This window comes from Mus caroli, unplaced genomic scaffold (assembly GCF_978045245.1).
Source record: "Mus caroli unplaced genomic scaffold, Mus_caroli_1 scaffold_39, whole genome shotgun sequence".
In the NCBI taxonomy this organism is placed as follows: Eukaryota; Metazoa; Chordata; class Mammalia; order Rodentia; family Muridae; genus Mus; species Mus caroli.
In genome coordinates, this window is record NW_028227294.1 from 1,018,733 (window position 1) to 1,042,665 (window position 23,933).

Consider the following 23,933-nt stretch of genomic DNA (forward strand, 5'->3'; position numbering starts at 1 on the left):
GAATTTAATTTCTGACATAGAATAGATCCCTGTAAATAGAAGGTAGACTGAGGGAGAAAAATCACTGAATATTTAGAAATAAAACCAAGTAATGCTGAGGCAGAAGGATTTCAAGTTCAAAGTCACCTTGTTAAAGGGTAGCCTATGTAACTTAATAAGTCTCTGTCTCAAAATAAGGGTAAAAACAGAGCCAGAATAAAGACCAAGGAATACAACTTGTGAATTCTAATTAGGAAACTATAAGCTTGTCAAACTGTGTTGTCATAAGGTAAAGGGGAAATTCCTGGATTAACTAACAATAGAATTCACAAAAGTAAAAGTCGTTTGCAATAGTGATTGTGTTTCACATCATGAGAATGTGTACATTTGGGACATGCAACAAACATAAAAATATATTTTTCAGAAAGTATTCAGAAGCAATTTGTTTCTATTCACTGAAATTAACTAGTTGAATGTACTGTATGAGTACCTCTAACCCAAATACAGCAACACAGAATTCAAGATAAGGGGGCAGTAATAAATGTCTCTTCCCTCTCTGCAGCAAAACACATGTAAAGGTCAAAAGAATAACCCAATTCAAAACAGCAGTCACTCAAAAATAAATGTTTTCAATGTTTATTTTCCAGCAAACTAACTTCAGCAAGTTAGTTTCAAGCCTTTGTCTTTTTATTGTAGGTCCAATGGTTAAAGGTGATAGAAAATGTATTGATACTTCAAAAGTTGCTGCAAATAGTGGCAATGTCCAATCAATCAGTAGTTGGGCCATTTCATATAAGTTACTGAATGTTTTATTGTTGGACAGAATGGTCCTCGGATAGAGGATTTGTAGTTAGGCTTCAAAACGCTGAATAAATTCTCTGGTAACCATTCCCAGGGAGTGTTGACAAGCTTATTTGCACATTGTAATTAGGTGCAGGCAGATCTTGCATCATAAGCCGCATAACTGTAGAGGGAGAAATGATCACCATCAGGGCCGTGAAAAGCTGGCAGTGTATTCCAGACATTCAGGAAATTGCCATATACTTGAGAAAAATTAACTCCTCCAGTACTTCCACCACTTCCAGCTGCCCCACAAAAGTTTCCATTTGCTCCGAAGTTATGTAGATTTGGTCCAAAACAGTTTTGGGTTGCTCCCACCGAATACTGACTTGACCCAAAGGCACTTGGGTTTGCCCCAAGAACATACTGGCTTATCCTGAAAACATGTGGGTTTGTCGCCAAAACATTTTGGTTTGTCCAGATATTGTATGGATTTGCCACAAGAGCATAGCAGTTTGTCCTGCAGGTATCTGAGTTGGTACCCAAACTATACTGGCCTGCCCCAAAAGCATTTGGACTTGTTCCAGAAGCATATTGGCCTATCCCATAAGCATCTGAGTATGTTCCGAAAGGATACTGGTTTGTCCAGAAAGCATTTTGATTTGCCCCCAAAGCATATTGGTTTATCCCGAAAGTATTTGAAAAACGCTGCCAAAGCATACTGGCTCACTCCTAAGGAATTTGCGTATGTTCCCAAAGTGTATTGGCTTATTCTTAAGGTGTTTGGAAGAGTATACTGGCTTGCCAAGAAGGTATTTGGGTTTGCCTCCAGAGCACAATGGCTTACCCATACAGTATTTGAGCTTGACCTCAAAGTATTACTGCTTGCCATGAAAGCAGTTGAATTTGTCACAAAAACATTAGAGTTCGACTGGAAAGCATTGGGGGTATCCCTGAAACCACGGACAGTTCCCAAAGGTACATCCGAGTTTGCTCTAGAAGTATATGAGTCAGCTCTGTGGGCATCTTGGTTGGCTTCTTGAGCATCGGGGTTAGCTATAGTGTGGAAGCTTGGGCTGCCTCCTCCTCTCCAATTGTTTTCTAACTCCACAGCTGGAACTGATTTTCTTGTACTATCTTTAGCTATAGTCTTTCTTTTACTCAACTGTCTAGCTGTATATTCTTTAGGGTATGCCATTTTAACTTCACAACGACTGGAGCCAATGAAATGGTACCTGGTTTTTAAGACCTTTCTAACGGGGTTTTCATCCCTGTATTTGATAAAGCCGAAAGCTCTTCTTTCCTGAGTGTCGGAACACAGTGGAAGCTCTATAGCCTCTATCTGCCCAAATGTGCCAAAGTAAGCCCTTATTTTTTCTTCAGACATCCGCGGGTTCAGCCCACCCACAAAAATCTTTTTATTGGGGAATTGAGATTCCAGGGCTTTAGCCCTTTTAAATTTTGTTTTCTTGCCATCAACTTTGTGGTCTTTCACTCGAAGCACCTTCTCTACTGTGGCACTGTCTTTGAAAAGCACGAATCCAAATCCCCTAGACAGACCGGTATTTGGGTCTGTTTTTATAATAAAGTCTATTACTTCACCAAACTTAGACAAGTATTCCAGAAGTACCTGCTTGCTTATTTCTTGGGAAAGTCCCCCGATGAACATCTTACTAGCATCATGTTCGTTCTTGGTGGCATCGATTTTGAACCCTTCCCGAAATTGCTCTCTTTCATTATCCTTTCTCACAGCGAGACTGGCAGTATTCATGGTATATAGGCTGGATGGAGGTGATTTGACTGTTGGATAAACACTGGCCTAGGCACAAATGGCGGGGGCATAGCTGTCCTCAGGCAGTCGGGGAAATTATTGCACAACCGTGACGAAATAGAAACAAGCATTATAACTACAGACAAGGCAGGAGCTGCCTCTCATCCTAAACTGGGGGTGGGGTGGGGGTGGGAAAGGGTGCGGGGGGCCAGGATAGTGTCTGATTTGTCCCTAAAAGGTGTTGATGCTTGCAATGTAAAAAGCAGGCCTGCCTATAGACTTTCTTTTTGTGTTCATAACACCCCCCAAAAGGAATAGTATGGTAGAAAAGGAAGCCTTTTCGTTGTTGATTCTGTCTTTTCATGTTACATCTCTTTGAATTTTGTTAAAAACAATTTATTTATCCTGGACATTTCTTTGAATGTTCAAAAAACTCTTCCTTCATACTTTAGATGTGCTTCATATTAATCTTCACTATTTGAAATAAGACTGAAATGGGAAAGTAATACAAAGTTGAGACATCCTACAGGAAAAACAGAATGTCTATGGGTTTGTATATTTTACCAAAGGACTCTAAAGGAACATTTTAAAATAAAAGCTTCACTTAGATTTATTTATAACATTTACCCTTTTAATGTAAAATGCATTTACATCGTAGTGATAATATTTAGGTAATGTGCCATCATCTTCTAAGTTCTGTAAACCATTTAAGCAGTCACTCCTCATTTCTGGATGACGCAGTTAATGGTATAATATGTTGGTTTTCTCTTTTATTTCTCATAATACTGTTTTCCAGATGCTGTAATATACAATAATATTTTCTTCTTTATCCATTGTGTGAATGTAGTAAATTTTGTTTTCATATTTTACAATATCACTTACCATTTTGGTTTTTTCTTTATTCCATATATGAAAACATTCACACACACACACACACACACACACACACACACACACACACACACACACAGAGGACTTTTTTCTGTCAACCATTTTTGTTTATTTGCTTGTTTGTTTGTTTGTTTCTTTCTTTCTTTTATGTGGACAGTTAAATATATACTCCCCATTTTTCTTTTCTATCGAGAAAGCATTTAATATTGAGATTTTTTTCCCAATATTTAAAACACACAGATCAAATTTTAGATTTGTTTTTTCTTTTCTTTGGGCAATTTCTGTGCTTGTAACTACCCATTAGATATAATGTTCTTGTTTGTCTATTATTTCCTCCTTCTAATATTATTCCTATGAAAAGGGAGATTTTATGTCTCCATATTTTTTCCCAAAGTTCATGTATAGAACTATTCTAGAGGAATATTAATGTTTATGGCATCATTACTATGTTAAGAATCATGGCCAACTATCCCTCTCCAAATTGAAGGCTTAAATATTAAGAATAATTTAAATACCAGAAATTAAGCTACATTCTATAAATACCTTCAGGACTCGACAGTTGCAACTTACCACATAATGGTCTTTATGCTTGCCTCCTTGATTCAATGGATGGGACCAGTTCAAAGTTGGAAAATGTTGAATGTGAAGATATAAAATACAGCTTCATGGCATGATAGATGCCCCAGTGGAGGAAAGTTGAGATCAGGGAAGTGGGTGTGGGTGGGTGAGTAGAGGAACACCCTCTTTTGAGCAGGGGGAGAGAGGATGGGATACAGAGTTTCTGAGAGGCGGGAAACCAGGAAAGGAGATAACATTTGAAGTGTAAATAAATAAAATATCCAATAAAAATAAGTAAACATAAAAAATATAGCTTCATAATATGCTGATGAATATGATCAATTTTCTACGGATTTTACTTGCCAAGAAACAGCAATTTTTTTTTAAATATTCACTATTCCACCATCATTTTTCCCTTTGAATCAAAGTGTTATGACCATCCATAGAAGATGTCACTGGAAGCCAGGTAAAACAGTTTTCTATCACTTTTCTTAACATGGACAAATTTCACATATGAAAATTCCGCTTGAGAACTCTCTTAGCTGTCAAAGCCACCATTCCTGTAAGAAGAGGCTTTTGTAATTAACAAAATATTTCTATAGGTGGGTTAGTAAAGGTTCTCTAGGGAAAAAGATCTTCTCTTTCTGTTTACATACCGTTACATGCACACACATACACTCATAGGCAAACACATACACACAGCTTCACACACAACCTAATACACACACAGTCACACGAGCACACGTACAAACACACGTTCAAGCACACACACACACATATACTGGAGTGGGTTGATGAAATGACAGGGAAGGAATGCACTTGCTAGCAAAGCAAGAGCAAGAAAGCAAGAATAAGAAGCTTTCTTTTTCCATGTCCTTTTGTAGGCTCCAGCAGAGGAGTGTATTCCAGCCTCAAGATCCAGATTAATAGCATGTTTCTTCTTGACTCAATGGTTCAAACCAAGTCCCTCCCTCCCAAGAAATCCCACAGGTTTGTTCTAAATTTCTTGATTGTAGTTCACTCCAGAGGTTGACAACCAAGAGTAGCCATCACAATAGGTCTTTAGTATATTTATCTAGGCCCTGTGATGTCTGTACTTATATCAGTTAAATTTCTCATGAAATGTGGGTGTTTTATACTGTAGGAATTATCATCTCTTTGAATCAATAGACTATTTCCATACATGGCACCAAGAAAACAATAATGAAAACAGTTTCTTTAAGAATGAATAATATTGTCAATAAAATTGAAGTGTAAGGAAAATAAGTTATTTCACAAGGAAAACTTAATCCTTTAGCAAAAGTTTGCTATATCATACTTTTATTATATTTGGGACCCTGTCTTACTCTAAATTTTTCAGCTTGCTTAACATTGTAGTAGTCCCTTAGATTTTTTTCTTGAGAACCTACAATAATTTTCTATACATCATGTTACCTTACATCTAATACCCATTTCATTCTTACCATCTATCTCACTATCTGGTAGCAGCTGGTCTAATAAAAAAAATGGTGTGAACCCCATATGTATATATTTTTGTATTTTTAGTGACCACGGATTGTTATTATATTTGAGAAGATTAGGAGACATGGCTTTGTTTGAAGAAGTGTCCTATTGAGTGTAGCCTTTGAAGAGTCAAAAGCCCACACCAAGCTCAGTGTCACTTTCTCTGCCTATGGATGAGAATGTAGTTCTTAACTACTACTCTAACATCTGCCAGCATTCTACCATGCTTCCGGAAACTGATCAATTTTAGGGATATTTTTGAATACTTGTGTATTTTTTTTCTTTTCTTTTCTTTTCTTTTTTTTTTTTTTTCGAATTTTAGGGTTTTTTTTTTCAGCATTCTATTTTAAATTTTATTTATTTATTTATTCATTTTACTGGTTTTGAAAAAAAAAGAAAGAGAGAAAGGGAGAAATGATAGAAAGAAAAAGAAAGAAAGAAAGAAAGAAAGAAAGAAAGAAAGAAAGAAAGAAAGAAAGAAAGAAAGGAAGGAAGGAAGAATGAAAGAAAGGAAGGGGGGCTGGTGAGATGGTTCAGTGGGTAAGAGCACCTGACTGCTCTTCCGAAGGTCCAGAGTTCAAATCCCAGCAACCACATGGTGGCTCACAACCATCTGTACCGAGATCTGGTGCCCTCTTCTGGAGTGTCTGAAGACAGCTACAGTGTACTTACATATAATAAATAAATAAATCATAAAAAAAAAAAGAAAGAAAGGAAGGAAGAAAGAGAGAAAGATAGTGTAAAAGAAAGAAAGAATCAAACTTTAGGGCCATTTTTGGCATCTTTGGTTTTTTTTGTTTTTTTTTTTTTGAATTTTAGGGTTTTGTTTTGTTTTGTTTTATGGTTTGTAGGGTTTTAGAAGAGTGTTTTACAGTTTTTTTTTCCTTTCTAATGTATTTTTAGGGTTTTTTTTTCTTGCTGTTTTTATTAAAGGATTTTTTAATGTATTTCAGGGTATTGGGTTTCATTTAGTATTCTGGGAATTTATTTCTTTTAATATTTCAACGTTCTTCTTAGTTGTTGTTATTGTTGTTCTTGAATATTTATTTATATTTGATGATTTTAATTTTGGCATTTCATAGTTTTAGACTTACCAAGCAATGGTGGCCCATGCATTTAACCCACCAATTGAGAGAAAGAGGTAGGTGAAATTTTTATTTCAAGGCCAGCCTTGGCTTCAGAGTGAGCTCCAGGACAGTCAGAGATAGAAAGAGAACCACAGTCTCCAAAACCTCAAAAAAAGACAGAAAGAAAGAAAGAAAGAAAGAAAGAAAGAAAGAAAGAAAGAAAGAAAGAAAGAAAGGAGGGAGGGAGGGAGGGAGGGAGGGAGGGAGGGAGGGAGGGAGGGAGGGAGGGAGGGAGGGAGGAAGAAATGAAGGAAAGAAAAAATAAAGAGAGAATGGAAAGAATTTTAGGGACCGTTTTGGCTTCTTGTATATATATATATATATATATAATTTGAGTTTTTTTATTTTTGTTTTTTAGGGTTTGTAGGGTTTTTATAACAGGGTTTTTTTTTTTTTTCAGTCTTCCAGTGTGTTTTTAGTGTTTTTTTTTTCTCATTTTTTTGTTTTTTTCTTTATTCGTTTAGTATTTTAGTGTGTTTTAGGCTATTGGCATTTTATTTAGGCTCCAGGGTTTGGGTGTTTTTTTGTTTTTTGATTTTTTTGTGTGTGTGTGTTTTTTGTTTTGTTTTGTTTTAGTTTTTTGGTTTCTTTTTTAGTATTTTAATGATTTGTTTTTGTTTTCATTTTTGTTTTTGTTTTTTGGGTGTATGTGTGTATGTGTGTGTGTTTGTTCTTGAATATTTATTTAAAATTTTAGGGTTTTAATTTTGTTGTTTTATATTTTTAGGTTTGCTAGGCCATGGTGGCCCCTGCCCTTAAACCCAGCAATTGGGATGAACAGGTATGTGGTTTTTGAGTTCAAGGCCATCCTGGTCTACAGGGTGAATCCCAGGACAGCCACAGATACAAAGAGAAGCACAATCTTCAAAAACTCAAAAAAGGAAGCCAGGTATGGTGGTGCATGCCTTTAATCCCTGAAAGAAGGAAAGAAAGAAAGAAAGAAAGAAAGAAAGAAAGAAAGAAAGAAAGAAAGAAAGAAAGGAAGGAAGGAAGGAAGGAAGGAAGGAAGGAAGGAAGGAAGGAAGGGAGAAAGAAAGAAAGGAAGGGAGAAAGAAAGAAAAAAAGAAAGAAAGAAAGAAAGAAAGAAAGAAAGAAAGAAAGACAGAAAGACAGAAAGACAGAAAGACAGAAAGACAGAAAGACAGAAAGACAGAAAAAAGAAAGAATGAAAGAAAGAAAGAAAAAAGAAAGAAGAAAGAAAGAAAGAAAGAAAGAGAAAGAAAAAAGGAAAGAAAATAAATGAACTTCAGGGCCATTTTTGGTTTTTTGTTTTGTTTTGTTTTTTTTTAATTATAGGGTTTTTGTTGTTTTCATGGTGTGTAGAATTTTTATAAGAGACTTTTAGAGTTTTTCTTTTTCTTTTTTTTTTTTTGTTTTTTGTTTTGTTATGTTTTGTTTTGTTTTGTTTTTCGGCTTCTAATGTATTTTTAGGTTTTGTTTGTTTGTTTGTTTGTTTGTTTGTTTGTTTGTTTGTTTGTTAGGATTTTAGTTCGTTTCCCGTTTTTGAGGTTTTATTTTTGGCTTCAGGTTTTTTTTTTTTGTTGTTGTTGTTGTATTTTAATGTTCTTCTTAGTTTTTTCTTTTTGTTGCTCTTCTTCTGGAATTTTATTTTTATATGAGGGTTTTAATTTTGCTGTTTCAAAGTTTTAGGGTTGCCAGGCAATGGTGGCCCATGCCTTTAACATAGCACTTGTGAAAAAGTTGTAGGGGATTTTTGAGTTCAAGGCCAACATTGTCTACAGAGTGAGATCCAGGACAGCCAGAGATGCACAGAGAACCATAGTCTCCAAAACAAAACAAAACAAAACAAAACAAAACAAAACAAAACAAAGAAGGAAGGAAGGAAGGAAGGAAGGGAGGAAGGAAGGAAGGAAGGAAGGAAGAAAAAAAGAAGGAAGAAGGAAGGAATAAAATAAAAAATGTAAAGTGTTTTAAGGACTTTTTTTTACTTTTTTTGTATTTTTTATTTATTTTTATTTTATTTTATTTTATTTTTAGAATTTTAGTGTTTTCTGTAATGGTTTGTAGGGTTTTATATATGTTCTGTTTTTTTGTTGTTGTTGTTTTTGTTTTTTTGTTTTTTGTTATGTTGTTTTGTTTGTTTGTTTATTTTTTTTCCATTTTTCAGACTTCCAGTGTCCTTTTCCTATTTTTTCTTTTTTTTTTTAAAGAATTATAGTGTGCTTTAGAGTTGTGGGGTTTTATTTAGGTTTAGATTTTTTTTTAATTATTATTATTTTAATGTTTTTCATCGTTTTTAATTTTTTAATTTATTTGTGTGTGTGTGTATGGGTTCTTGAATATTTATTTAAAAAATTAGGGTTTTAACTTTGGTATTTTATAGTTTTAGGGTTGCCAGGCAATGGAGTTCCATGCCTTCAAACCTAGCACTTGGGATGATCATACCCAGTCTCCCAAAATTGAAAAAAGAAAAAAGAAAAAAGAAACAAAGTGAGAAAGTGAGAGAGAGAGAGAGAGAGAGAGAGAGAGAGAGAGAGAGAGAGAGAGAGAGAGGGAGGGAGGGAGGGAGGGAGGGAGGGAGGGAGGGAGGGAGGGAGGGAGGGAGGGAGGGAGGGAGGGAGAGAGAGAGAGAGGAAGGAAGGAAGGAAGAATGAATAAAATAAAGAATGTATAGAGTTTTAGGGACAATTTTGGCTTCCTTGGCAATTTTTTTCTTTTAATTTTAGCGTTTATTTTTTTAATGCTTTGTAGGGATTTTTATATGTGTTCTATTTATTTTTTTCAGACTACCAGTGTCTTTTTCGTGCTTTTTCTAGTTTTTTACAGAATCCTAGTGTGCTTTTTAGAGTTTTAGGGTTTTATTTAGGTCCAAGTCTTTATTTTTTTTAATTATTATTTTAATATTGTTCTGAGGTTTTTAATTTTTAAATTTATTTGTGTGTGTATGTTCTTAAATAATCATTTTAAAAATTAGGGTTTTAATTTTGGTGTTTCATAATTTTAGGATTCCCAGGCAATGATGGCCCATGTCTTTAAACCCAGCACTTAGGATGAACAGGTAGGTGATTTCTGAGTTTAAGGCCAGCCAGCTCTACAGAGTGAGTTCCAGGACATCCAGAGACAAAAAGAGAATTACAGTCTAAAAAAAACTCAAACACTCAAAAAAAAAAAAAAAAAAAAGGCCAGGCAAGGTAGTGCTAGCCTTTAATCACAAAACAAAAAAACAAATAACAACAACAACCCAAACAAATAAAAAATGAAACAACAACAACAACAACAACAACAACAACAACAATAAACCCCAAACAAACAGAAAAAAAAAGAAAAGAATTTTAATGACATTTTTGATATTGTTAATTTTTTTTATTAATTTTAGTTTTTTTTCTTTTCTTTTTCTTTTTTTTTCTTTTACTTTTTCAGGGATTGTAGTGTTTTTAGTAGCGTGTTTTTAAAATTTGTTTGTTATTTCCTTTCAAGCTTCTAGTATTTTTTGTTTTTTTTTTGTTTATATATATTTAGTGTGTGTGTGAGTGTGTGTGTGTGTGTGTGTGTTTGTGTGTGTGTGTGTGTGTGTGTGTTTGTAGCAGTGGTGGCCCATGACTTAAATCCCAGCAACTGGGAGAAACAGTTAGAAGGATTTTTGAGCTTGGTCTACAGAGGGAGTTCTTGATCAGCCAGAGAAACCCAGTCTCTAAAAACTCAAACAACTAAAATCAAGAAACAAGGTCATGTACTCTTTCCAATAGTATTTAATAAAGTGAATAGAACAGCAATGGCATGTGCTGTAAGATCGAGGATTGACAAATGGGACCTCATGAAACTGAAAAGTTTCTGCAAGGCAAAAGACACTGTCAATAAGACATAAAGATCACCAACAGATTGGGAAAGGATCTTTACCTATCTTAAATCAGATAGGGGACTATTATCCAATATATATAAAGAACTCAAGAGGGTGGACTCCAGAAAATCAAAGGACCCCATTAAAAAATGGGGCTCAGAACTAAACAAAGAATTCTCACCTGAGGAACACCGGATGGCTGAGAAACACCTATGTTGAATAGAATTGTAGTTTATTTTTTAAAGGAATTTATTATGAATCTTGCCTAGAGAGCAAGGCAAAAAAAAAATAATAAAAGTGATTCAAATAGAGAAATTTGAAGTCACATAATTTTAGTAATAAATAGCATAACCTGACACGAAAAACCCCTAGAGACCTTCTAGAAAGCTCTTAGATCAGATGTATAAATTCAACAAAATAATAGAATAGTCAGGATATAAAAACTAGTGGACAGCATCATTGGTTGAATTGGAGAAAGACTGAAGGAGGCTGACGTCACAGGCCCCTTCCATGACATGCATTTCCTGCCCTGGGCCTGAGTGACTGAAAAGCCTTGGCCCCATGGCCCCGCCCCCTGCAGCTCACTTCTTGCCCCTGGACCTCGCCTCTCTGGCCTCCATCAGAGGCTTCATCAGTGACTTCAGGGCCCTGGGACTCCCCCTGCACCTGCTTGTCATATTTAAATAAAAAATATCCCATGAGTTCCTGAACAGAAGGGATTTTTATTTTTTTATTTTTATTTTATTTTTATGAGAGCCCATTGGGTCAAAGGGGTACATTTTATGACCTCGATCATCACTTTATGAGTCTTCAAATACTATAGCACATTGTTTCACAAAATGGTTTTATAATTTTTGGGGTCTTTTTAGGGTTCTTGAGGTTTTGTTGAATTTTAGGGCAATTTTTAGGGGTTGTACCTCTAGCTGCAAAGTACTGGAATTATTCACATCAACATTTCTGGTTTTTTAGACTTAAGATTTTTTCGTGTCTTTTTAGGGTTCTACAGATTTTTTATTATTATTTTAGGTTGTTTAAGGCTTTTTAAAAAACATACCTAAACCACATGATCATCTCGTTAGATGCTGAGAAAGCATTTGACAAAATCCAACACCCATTTATGATAAAAGCTGTTTATCAGGTTTAGTTTCTCTCTGGTGGAATATTTTTTTGCTTCCTTTTGTTTCTTCTTAGATTAGCAGATTAAGATTGTGAAAATGGCTCTTTTGGAAAATCAGAGGTCTTTTGTATTTAAAGAACCCATATAATGGCATAATCTCTCTGTCCCTGTCTCTGTATCTGTCTCTGTCTCTCTGTCTAAGTCTCTGTCTCTCTGTCTCTCTGTGTCTCTCTGTGTCTCTCTGTCTCTCTGTCTATCTCTGTCTTTCTCTCTGTCTTTCTCTGTCTCTCAATCTCTCTGTCTCTCAATCACTCTGTCTCTCTGTCTCTCTCTGCCACTATCTGCCTCTCTCGGTCTCTGTCTGTCTCTGTCTCTGTCTCTGTCTCTGTCTCTGTCTCTGTCTCTGTCTCTGTCTCTGTCTCTGTCTCTGTCTCTGTCTCTGTCTCTGTCTCTCTCTCTCTCTCTCTCTCTCTCTCTTTCTCTCAGGCTGCCTAAGAATCAATAGTTCTCTATTGCTTAAGTTCTGTGCTCCCTGCCATGATGATTGACCAAAGTTCTGACGCTGTATCCCATCGTCCAAATAAATGCTTTATTTTCTAATAATAGTCTTAAACATGGTGTTACTTCACAGCAATAGAACAGTGACTAAAACAGGGTCAAGCCAATAAACAGTGTTTCCTGTTATCACTTCAAGTTCCTATTTTTGGCTTCCTAGGAGATAGTCTGTAACCTGTAAGCAACTAACTCTTTTATTCCCAAGTTATTATTGATTGTAGTATTCTTTATGGTGAGAAAGAAGCAAACTAGAACAATTACCTGTCATATAGGTACATGAGTACATCTGCCCTTTAAATTAAAATGAAACGTCTATACATTATTGTGTGTGGTTATAGGATAAGTGACAGTGATACTATTGGACATTTTGCATCTGTAAGAATCTGTCCCACTTACTGTTTCTATTGTTGTAAGGATACATCATACTTCCACATTGCTGTTTATCACCAAAGAAGTTGGGACAGAACCTGAAAGAACACAGAATCATGGAGCCAGGAGCTCATGCATAGGCTATGGAGTGGTGATGCTTATTGACTTGCTCCTGAAATCTTGCTTTCGTAAAGAGCACAGGACTACCAATACAAGGATTTCACCATGCACAATGGACTGGGCAGTCTCCCACCAATTAAGTAAATGCTTGGGAGTTAGATCATATGGAGGCATTTTCTCAACTGAGGCTCCTCCTCTTTAAAGAATTTAGACCTTGTCAAGTTGCTATGAAACCAGTTTGGCAGTCTGAATGTAGTTGGCCTATGAGGAGGTGTGGACTTGATGGAGTAGGTGTGTCCTTGATGGAGGAAGCATATCATTCTGGGTCTTTAAAGCTCTGTCCAGTGTGGAAGAGACTCTCCTCCTCCCTGCATGCAAAACAAATCTTTTCTCCTGGCTGCAATTGGATCAAGATGCATAACTCTCAGATTACACTCCACCACGATGCCTGACAAGACACAACCCTGTTTCCTGCCTTGATGATGGTGGATTGAACCTCTGAACATGTAATGAAATGTTGAAAAGCCCTCATGAAATGTTGTCCCTTATGAGAGGCCTTGGTCATGGTGGCTTTTCAAATGAATGAAACCCTAACTAAGACAACCAGCTAGTACAGAAACTCTCCCAGATATCAAAATTAATCAACAATAGAGAGTATTTTCAAGTCATGCAGCATATAAACTTATTCAAGAGAGAAAAACAGCAATGAATGAGTACATGATAAGCCTCCCTCAAAGAGACACTCTTAGAGTGCAGATTTGGCCAAGGCAGACACCCATGAAGCTCAGGGGCTCCTCAGGAGAACTGACCTACCAAGTGGGCAACCTCAAAGCATTTGAAACCCATGACAAACAGCATAGGAAAGATGTCAGCACAAATGCATTCGATACACCTTCTATGTTTTCTGAGAAGGAGGTCACAGACAAGTAAAAGACTGGAATTTCAAGGGCATAGACAGGTTGAAGTAGCACACAGATATGTAGATAGTCATAAGTTTGGTGGAGAGCCAGGTGGAACAGACCAGTGTGGGAGATTTTGATGGTCATCTGGGTCATTCATCACAGATATCCAAAAGATCACAGGATTCATCAGAGGCAAAGAGTGCTCAGGGAAGGAACACAGGATCTATTCAACACCTGAACTTACCTAACAGCATACTCATTTTATTTTCTGAATTACTTATTTGAACTGATCATAAAAAAATCATGGTGTTTATGATGTTTTAGGGAGACTCATATATATTTACTCTTAGATTTGGATTCACTATTTATTCTGGTAAAATGTACTCTAAGAAACACACACACACACACACACACACACACACACACACACACAAACACACCACATCCTTCTGTAATGACTGGCTGGCTATTTGTTAAGAAACAAAAGAAGCCAATGTGAATATGGCACAAGTTTGACTATGTAAATGAACTTTCTATTCTTCGTGAGTCTCCTGCTTCATTTTGTGAGAATTCCTTCTTTGAATTTATTTATCCCTCAGTGTCCTCTCCTCCTTTGTGTGTCCATTGTTCTTTTTAAAGGTCACTATCAATTTGATCTTTCTTACCTTCATCGTGGTTTCTTTTCTGCATGTAAATAATGTATTTCTTAACATAGATATCTTTATGGGATTAGAGATATGACTCTAAATCCAGAAGACTAGATTTGGTTTCTTGAATTTATATCCAAGGCTCAAAATCACCATTAATGGCAGCTCCAGGGGACCCAACAACTCATATCTCTGTGGTCACCTGCAATCACAAGCACATGTCCTACCCTCACACATATAAGAAAAGATAAAAATATTAAAAAGAGAGACAAGTTTCACTAGACTTCATTATTCAAATGAAACCTGATACTCTCTAATTGCTGAATCTGTTTGGATCATTTTTATGGGTTACTCCTTATATTCCAAGGCCAAATTCGTTTTATGTGTCACTCTTTCACCAACTTTGTTCTTCCTCAGACATCATACCAGAGATTCTACTGATGTTATATCCTTCACCCCTACTTAATAAACATCTTTCTTTTGCTGTGATCCCTGCTCCACCACATCCCATCTCCAATTCCAGTCCTCCATACAGAGCAGAGATACTAAGTCCTATTAATTTTACCATGTGTGATATCAGATATATGTAGGGTTCTTCCACCATAGCCCATCTCTTCCACCAAAGTCTTCACTCACAGCATGTCATATCACACGTTTTAAATTTTAGAGCAAAACAAATTTTATTGGCAATCATACTGGGTTTGTCAAAGACACTTAAGTAGACAACACAGGAAAACAAACATTTTTTTCCTATTCTACAAGTTTATGGGCCTGTACTTTTGTGATTTTTTCACCTTAAGGAGTCTTTGACACCAGATTATAGACATAGATCTGGAGATCACCATGAAACTTGATAAAGTACACAGAAGGATTGGCAAGAATTTGGTAAACAAACTTTCCAAGATTTTTGGAACCATCCTCTCTGGTGTATTGCACCCAGTTTCCTATTAAGAAGTCACTGTTATCATGTGATGTCAACTCAGAATGAGGAGTCTCTAGAATGATGTCAAGGTTACCTTCATCGTAGTCATTAAGGAGCTGATATATGTAGAGGACCGGATCCTTCTTGTAGCTAATGTAAAACCAGTCCTTCATGACTGGCACCTGGGCTAGCACCATCCCATTCCAGTTTTCCTCAGAGCCATGCTTTCCCTCAAATTTGTGTTGCATCGCTCTGCCAACCAGGCTTCTGGCGAGGTGGGCATCCCTTATCTGAGGAAATACTGCATTGTGAGGCAAAACCTTAAGATTTGAAATCCTCTCTTCACTGTGGAGCTCCTGTCCATAGACGCTGTCAATACCGTCATACTTCAGCAAATAAAGAGAAGAGTTTGTTGGAAGTTGATCTAGAACTATGGTCTTCCAATGGCTGACAGGTTCATTACCTTCATTCCAACTGTGAGAAATTCTGCAGCCGACAATAATTCTCAGGGCCTGGGATGAAGGCATCCTCCTCCTCTTCTTTTTGAGGGATGTCCTGCTCAGCCTCTTCAGAGGTATTGTCTTCTAAATAGTTGTAGAACTGGTGTAGTAGGCCACAGCAACCCTGGTCCACTGTCTTGTGACTATCATTCTTTGTTCAATCATCATACTTGGCCATTATCTGGGTTTGAAGATCTTGCCTGTTTAAAACAGAAACAATGCTGTTGCCTCTGTCATAAATATGACATCTTAAAGGGTAATGGGTGTGGGGTGTGAGAGAATGCTGGACCAATGCTCTTCTTTAAGAGAACTTCTGGGTAGGTGAAGAAGGCTATGCTAGTCAGGTGTGTACTTCTAATGTCAATTTTATCAAAATAAGAAGTTCATAAGCCAGCCATTATGGTGCATGCATTTATTCCCAGCACTCAGGAGGCAGGGTCTGGCATTTTTCTGAGTTAGAGGCCAACCTGGTCTACAAAGTTAGATCCAGGGCAGCCAGTGATATACAGAGTATTCCTGTTTCAAAAAGAACAAAAACAACAAAACAAAACAAAAAAAAAACAAACAAACAAAACAAAGAACAAAATAAGAAAAAATGAACAAAGAAAACAAACGAATAAAAAGAAAATTTAATAGGAGATGGTCATGACCTAAGTCTTTAATCCCAGATTTCAAGGGGCAGTGGGAGGCTGACCTTTGTGACATCAAGGCTAGCCTGGTCTGACAGCCATAGCTACACACAGAGAAACTCAAAATAAAATTAAACAAACCAATAAACCAACGAACAAGGGATTCCAGGAAATGAACATAGGGAAATTAATAAGTAATTCTCTAGAGCTCAGAATAACATACTCAGATAAAAATTTCTTCAGCCCTGAGCTAATTTTCCTCTGCTGAGGAAACTTTCCTTAAGTGGGTAGGTCAGTGTGGAAGTTGGTATGTCTGTTGCCCTCAAGGATGAAGCAGAATAGAATTAAAAAATGAGCCAGAGTTGTCACCATACCTCTCTTGTATTTGCATGTTCTGAGCTAGGTGGCTACTTTCACAAATATCTACCTAGGGACAGAGCACACAACTGGCCTTCTGTATTGTGTCTCCAGACCCAGTCCCAGGCATATTATTGAAGCCATTGCATCTCCGACTTCAACAAGATCTCAACAAGTCCATGCCATATCAGCCATTTAGAAGTAATAACTTCTAAAATGCACATGGACAAAGGGGAGTTTTGGCATATTAGTGGAATTCTGAAGGAGATATTGTTAGCAAGGTTAATAAACTCAGGAGATCAAATAACCTAAACCATCCACCCTCCTAGATCCAAAACATGGGAGAAATTAGAATGTACAGTTACTCACTATAGGAGGGGAAACATATATCCTTAAGGAGCCATGAGAGTCCAAGATACTCCATAAATATACATACCCCAAACAAATGTCCTAGTTTTCAAGATTCTGTCTTCTGAACCAGGCCAGGCACCAAAAGCCTCTGGAACAACTTTATGGGTCAGGAGTTGACCTGGCATTCACACACCACTGTGAAGATATTGAACCCAGCTTCAAGGAATTCTAGTGTCTCCAAGTGGAATAGATGTGCAAACTCTGACCAGTGCTCTGTGACATCACCCTATCTCAGCTTACATCATACAACCTCTATCAGGCTGGTTCCATCTGGAGTTACACTCAGAAACATTGAGCATCTAGAATTTACATTTTCATATGGCCTCCTAGAAATCCAAAATAAATCCCCACAAAAATGGCCTGATTACCTGATTCACATTCTGCCCAAGTAGATTCACTCTTGTATCATTTTTATTGTGTATTTGTTTGTTTGTTTGTTTGTTTATTCGTGTTTTTTTAGGGGGGTTGTTTCTATTTTCCTTCTGTGAAAGTCTTCAGTGTCTGACACACCAGCATTCTTGGTGGTTATTTTCCCTGTAACAATCTTCCCCTTTGGTTATCTTTAAGCTGTTCTTGGAATCAGAAATGTTGCCAGACTCTTGAGGCAACACACTAGATAGCACACTATTCATTTTATCAAAACCCACAGTTAGAGGAAGAAAATTTTTTATTCAAAGAAAGCTGGAATTTGACAGGATTGAATACCTTGTATTGAAGCCAATGGCAATCATGAATTATGGATTCTTTGCAAAGTGCAAGGAAATCATAGTCCTTGGGCCTGCTTACAAATTTGAGATAAACAAAACAACATGATATCTAACAGTAACATTTTAAAGTTCTTTAAAATTTACCACCATTTCTGTTTACAAGGAATTTCATAGATTGAATGCAGTAAAACAGGATGAAATAGATAATGTAATTTTACTTTTGAAATATGGGTTGACAGAATACTGGACACAGGTAAGTATGGAATTTACTTACAAATTAGAGGGCACTTTAATTGTTCATGCCACATAGATCTTCAGTTCTTCAAAAAATCTTTTTCAGTCTCCTCCACTGTCCCCACCACACTGTACATCCTCTTCATAGTGGATGACACTAACTAATTAGTTAGACTCTTCCAGCTCAGCCATCAACAAAGGATCATTCCTTATAGATGTGGCCACATGTCAGTGTGATGGGGGCAGCCTTCATCTGAGGTACTATCTTCCCAGTTTGATTTTAGTTCCAATAATAATCTAAGAAGGACCACTAAACATCCATATTATCAATGTTGATTGTTATAATGTGTGAAATAGAGAAGCTATGGAGGAAATATAGATGTCAACCACATGATGAATTTCTTAAAATGAGAGAGAGAGTGAGTGTGTGTGTGTGTGAGAGAGAGAGAGAGAGAGAGAGACAGAGACAGAGACAGAGACAGAGACAGAGAGACAGAGAGACAGAGATAGACAGAGATAGAGAGCGAGAGACAGACAGAGACAGAGAGACAGAGAGACCGAGAGACAGACACAGAGAGACAGAGAGACAGAGAGAGAGACAGAGTTATTTCTCATCTAAGTTTACTAGTGAAGGGTTTTGTTTTCAGAAAGAATAGATGGGAATGGGAATTATGTTAGGTGAGACAAGCCAAACTCAAAATGACAATTGTCAAATTATAATTTTAATAAGGCACATTAAATGAAAGGAGATATTTTGAAAGAGTATGGGCAGCAGCAGGGGGGCTTGAGCAGGTAGAAATGGAGAAGAGTGGGGAGGATGAAGATGGTTAAAGGACAGTATAAACCTGTGAAAAGAGTCACAACAAAGTCCAGTGACTTGTACACTTAAAGCACATTGGTATTAAGTAGAAGATTCTAAATGATGGTTTGATTAAATTGGGAATTTTAGCTTCAAGATACTATAAAATTTATTTTTATGTTTCTACTCTCATGTGAATGTTGCATTTTGGGCTAGATATGGTTGATAGGATATGGCAAGGTGTTTACATCTTTGTATATTATTATTCACCCTAAACACATGTCACTCACTGGGCTGCCATGCTTTCATAGGGAAGGAAGTAGCTACAGATTTTAAGTGTACATGAGGTAGAAAGAAAAATGCCCCCACATGACTATAGGTTTTCAAATATTCACCTTTATATGTTGTTTGAATGTGTTTCCCCAAATGTAATTTTCTGTAGACTAATCCTCAGGTTTTAATATATTAGGAAAAATTGGACTGGGTCAGGAGGGATAGGACCTACAAATAAAAATCAATGAATAATGCTGTCATAGAAAAGGTTTAATTATGACAGGGAGTTTGGTTCCCTCTTTTGTCTTTCTAGCCCATTGGATCCCTTCTGTGATTTCAACATCTCACTAGAATTTCTTTATCTACTGATAGTGTCTTCTTCTTGAATTTCCTGACTCCTGAAAAGTAGTCATGCAAAATAGGCTTTATTATATACTAGAAATCACTGTCATTCTTTTTGTCAATACAACATGTATGATTATGTCTCAGAATCATGATCAACTGAGCCATAGGGGAAAATAATTAGGCTATTTGTGCTGACTAAAGACGAGATGAGTTCAGTGTTATCATGTGATCTCTTCATGAAAGAAAGCTGCATAGTGGGTGAGAATAGATTAGAGAGTTACAGCCCAGGAGGGACTCAGCCATCTGCTGTTGGCCTTGGAGATATAAAGGGACACTACATAAGGGATCCCTAGGAAGAGTGCCAGCCACTGCTTTTAGCTAGTGGAACCATTTTTAGAATCACCATTTTCTAGAATTTAAGAGATAACTGGATTACTCTAATTTACTAAGTACCGCCATTTGATACATCAGTGATCATCATCAAGCTGTACAGGTGTGGATAGAAGGTTGGAGACTCAGAAGAAGCCTGTTCTTGAAAAACCCTCTGCGTTCAAGGGTGGGAGACATCTGCCCAGCAACACTAGATAAACATTATACATTGGTAATGGTACCCCCATCGTGTCTAGACTAATGGTTTTCAAACCATGGGTTGAGACTCTTTTCAGTGCTCAAACAACCCTGATACAAGTGTCCCATATCATATATCTTGTTTATAAGATATATACATTACAATCAATGACTATAACAAAATTATAGTTTGAATTTGCAATGAGATAACATTACGATTTGGGAGCTGTGTTTTAAAGGGCCACAATATTGGGAAAATTGAGTACCACTAGTCCTGACTCTTCAAAAGCATGTGATTCAGGATCATCTGGAGGAATAATCCCCTTTACTCAATCTGATAATCCCGGAATACCTCACCCAAAATTGTGAGATTTAAACAGCTGCCTTACAATAGTCTATAAGCAGGGAATGCTCTCATCTTAGATTTCTTGTAATTTATTTTATTTTATTTTTAGAATTTTAGAGTTTTTTTTTTTATTTTTTATTTTTTTTTTTATTTTATTTATTTTTTTTTTTTTTTAGAACTTTAGCATTCTCTTTAGGGTTTCAGGTTTTTATTTAGGGCTTTAAAGTTTTGTTGGTATGTTTTACATCGTTTAAGTTTTTTTTTTTTGGATTTCAGTGTTTAGATGGGTTTTTAGCTTTTTCTTTTTAAAGGATTTTAGGTTTTTTATGGTTTTAGTGTTTTTTGTGTCTTTTTAGTGTTCTTCAGTTTTTGAGAATTATAGGAATTTTCTTAGTGATTTAGGATTTTTTTGAAGTTTTTTTTTTTTAAAAGAAATTTCATGGTGTTTTCTTGTTTGTATAAGTTTTTAAAGGAATTTTATGGTGTTTTTAAATTTTGGGGATTTTTTTTGGAGCCTTAGGGTTTTTTCTTATAGTTTTACATTTTTTTTTTAGGGTTCTTGAGGTTTTGTAGAATTTTAGTTTTTTTTTTAGGTTTTTAGAATGTCTCAGGATTTCTTCAGAGTTCTTGTTTTGTTTTGTTTTGTTTTGTTTTGTTTTTATGTTTTATATGGTTTTTTTTGGTTGTATTTTGTTTGTTTGTTGTTTTTTCTTTTTTTTTTTACGGCTTTAAGTTATTTGAGGGATTTTTGGTTTTTGTTTTAGGGTCTTTGTAGGGTTCTTGGGTTTATTTTGGTATTATATATATATATTTCAATTTAGGATTCTTTTTAGGATTTCAGTTTTTATATTCAGGTTATTAGGATTTTATACGTTTTTTAAAGTGTGTTTCAGAGATTTGGGGAGATTCAGGGTTTTGATGTATTTTAAGTACTTTTAATATATTTTAGGAGATTTTTTTTTAGGATTTTAGGGTTTTTTGGGGGGGTCTTTTTATCATTCTTGAGTTTTAAAAAAGAATTTTGGATTTTTGGTGATTTTTTTTTAAAGCTTCATTTTTGTTTTTGTTTTTGTCTTTGTTTTTGTTTTTAATTTTAGGGTTTTTAGGGATTTTTCAGGTTTTTTAAAGAAGATTTAAATTTTTTTTGGTTTAATTCTTTAATTTTTTTTAGGGTTTCAGGGTTTTTTTTTTGATTTTTAAATAATTTTAGGGTTTGGGGATGTTATGGTCTGTTTTTTTTTTTTTTAAGTTATTTTTAGGGCTTCTTTTTAGGCTTTTATAATTTTTTTCACAGTTTATTTTTTTTAGTTTTTTTCTGATTTTAGGGATTTTTATGTGTATTTTAAAAATGAGTTTATTTTTTAATTTTTTAGCTTTATAAGGATTTAGGATTTTTTTTAGGATTTTCATAAAAATCTTTAGGGTAATTTTGGGGTTTTGGGGGTCTTATGTATTTTTGAAGGTTGTTTTTCGATTTCTAGAGTTTTTTTTTTTTTTTTAGAAGTTTAAAGTTGCTTTGTTTGTTTGTTTGTTTGTTTGTTTTATTGTGTTTCATGGATTATTTTACAGCCTTAGGGTGTTAGGTTTTATATTGTTATTTAAGATTTTTGGGTGTCTGTCTGTGTGTGTGTTAGGGATTTTTTTTTTTTTTTTTGAATTTTAGGGATTTTTGGGGGGGTTAGGTTTTTCTGAATTAAAGAATTTTATTTAGAATCAGTGTTTTTTAGCATTATAGGTATTTAGGTTTCTTTTTTTAAGATTTCAAGATTTGGGGGAAATTCAGGGTTTTTGAAAAATTTTTTAAGGAATTTTTTTAGGGTTCTAGAATTTTTTTTAGAAATTTAGGGTTTTTCAGAGTTGTAATTGTGTGTTTTTATTTTGTGTTTCTCTTGTGTTTGTCGTTTGTTTCATTTTAGGGATTAGGGTTTCCTGGTTTATTTTAGGGTTTAATGTACATTGTAATGTTTTATATATATATATATATATATGTTTATTTAAAGGTTATAGATTATTGTTTTTGAGTATTGGTTTTGTGTTTCTGGTTCCGAAGATTTTATTTTATTTTATTTATTTATTTATTTATTATATTATTTTTTTTTTTAGAAATGTAGGTTTTTTTTTTTAGGGATTAGGGTTTACTTGTTTATTTTAGGGTTTTAGGTTCATTGTAATGTTTATATATATATATATATAACATAAATATATGTTTTTTGAAGGTTATAGTGTTTTGTTTTTGAGTATTGTTTTTGGGTTTGGGGGTCCTAAGTTTTTATTTTATTTTATTTTATTTTTTTTTAGAAATTTAGGGTATTTTTTTTTTTTTTTTAGTGTTTTAAAATTTCCTGCAAGTTTTTGTTTTTGTTTTTGTTTTGTTGTTTGTTTGTTTGTTTGTTTGTTTTAGGATTTTTTTTTTTAGGACTTTAAAAAAATTAGGGTTTTTTAATATTTTTGATTTTTTAAAAAAGTCTGTAGGGTTATTTTTAGGGTTTTACGGATTTTTTAGAGTTTCAAGATTTTTTCTTTTAGAGTTTTAGGGTGTTTTTAGATTTTTGAAAGTTTAAAAAAAAAGAATTTAGGGTTTTTTGGCTTCTTATAGGGTATTTCTTTGTTCTTTGTTAAATTCCCCCTCGACCCCTTCCTATTCCCCGGGATGTATGCTTTAAAAACAGACACATCAGCCTAATAAATGGAGACTTAATAGGACCCTCTGCTTGGTTTCTAGCTTTTCTTCCCCTTCCAATCCCATTTCCTCCCAGGTTTGCAGTACCACTGGCACCCATGTATAACTGAACCCTATGGGACTGGATAAGGGGCACCCAATGTGAGGGCGAGTTTTGGATCTTATTTCCTTCCAGTGCAGGTTCCAGAGAAGTGTGTCCTGACCCCAAGAATTTAGAAGTAGTAAAGGACCCCTTCCACTGCTCATAGAAGAGATAAAAGTCCTTGATGAGTTGATTCATCTCCACTACAGGAACTGGGAAACAAACTATCAAAGGAAGCAGCCTTTATAATTTGCTTAAAGACAGCTCTCATGGAAAGAGGAGATAGAGTTAAAAAGTAAGATTTGATAAACTTTTATTTTGTTTTCATAGACCAGGCATGTCCATGTTTTTTTTTTATAGTTGGAGCAGAGATACATTGTAAGAAATGGAGAAGAGTAGGTAGAGGACTAAATGAAATTTTGGCAAAGCAGGGCCCTGATGCGATGCTGTCCCTGAGAATTTATTTACTTATTGGAGTTTATTCCGTGATTTGGTATAAAATGCAGCTGATGATCCAGAGAAACAGCACCTTTTGTCAGTTGCAGAATATTGCCTGTATACCTTGTCTCAGGAAGCTTTAGAGGGCTCCCTCCCTACTACAAAGCCTCCAAAAGCTGCAGACAGGTCTGAAGTCCCACAGGCTGCTCTTTATCCACATGTCCAGGTAACCACTTTGTCTGAGCAGCCCGCCCAGGGCAATCCACTACTGATCAATCCAATCTTTAAGAAATATTTGGCTTAAAGCCCTTTAATTTCAGAGGACTCAGACACTTTAGAGAAAGAGGTAGTTCGCCCAATAAACCTGAGCTGCTGTCTTGCTTCAGCCCCTCCCTGCAGTGCCCCTCCCTATCTGCTGCCTATTAGTGCTTCTGCACCATGGTGTCAGGTTTACAGGTTTCTATTCTCATTGCTGCTAAGGATAAGCTGGTGTCTCAGGTAGCAGGATTACAAGAAGTAATAAAG

The 23,933-nt window shown here is 35.6% G+C and overlaps 1 protein-coding gene and 1 pseudogene across 1 annotated transcript; both read right to left on the bottom strand.

The window, feature by feature from the left end:
- Positions 1 to 668: 668 nt before the first annotated feature.
- LOC146999791 (uncharacterized) lies at positions 669 to 2,570 on the bottom strand. Its single transcript, XM_085834436.1, is given in 3 exon segments — positions 669 to 914; positions 916 to 1,464; positions 1,466 to 2,570. Coding segments are annotated over 3 exon segments (1,692 nt in total). The 5' UTR covers positions 2,531 to 2,570; the 3' UTR covers positions 669 to 836.
- A 12,343-nt stretch (positions 2,571 to 14,913) lies between these two features.
- LOC146999792 (Y-linked testis-specific protein 1-like) lies at positions 14,914 to 15,708 on the bottom strand (annotated as a pseudogene).
- Positions 15,709 to 23,933: the final 8,225 nt, after the last annotated feature.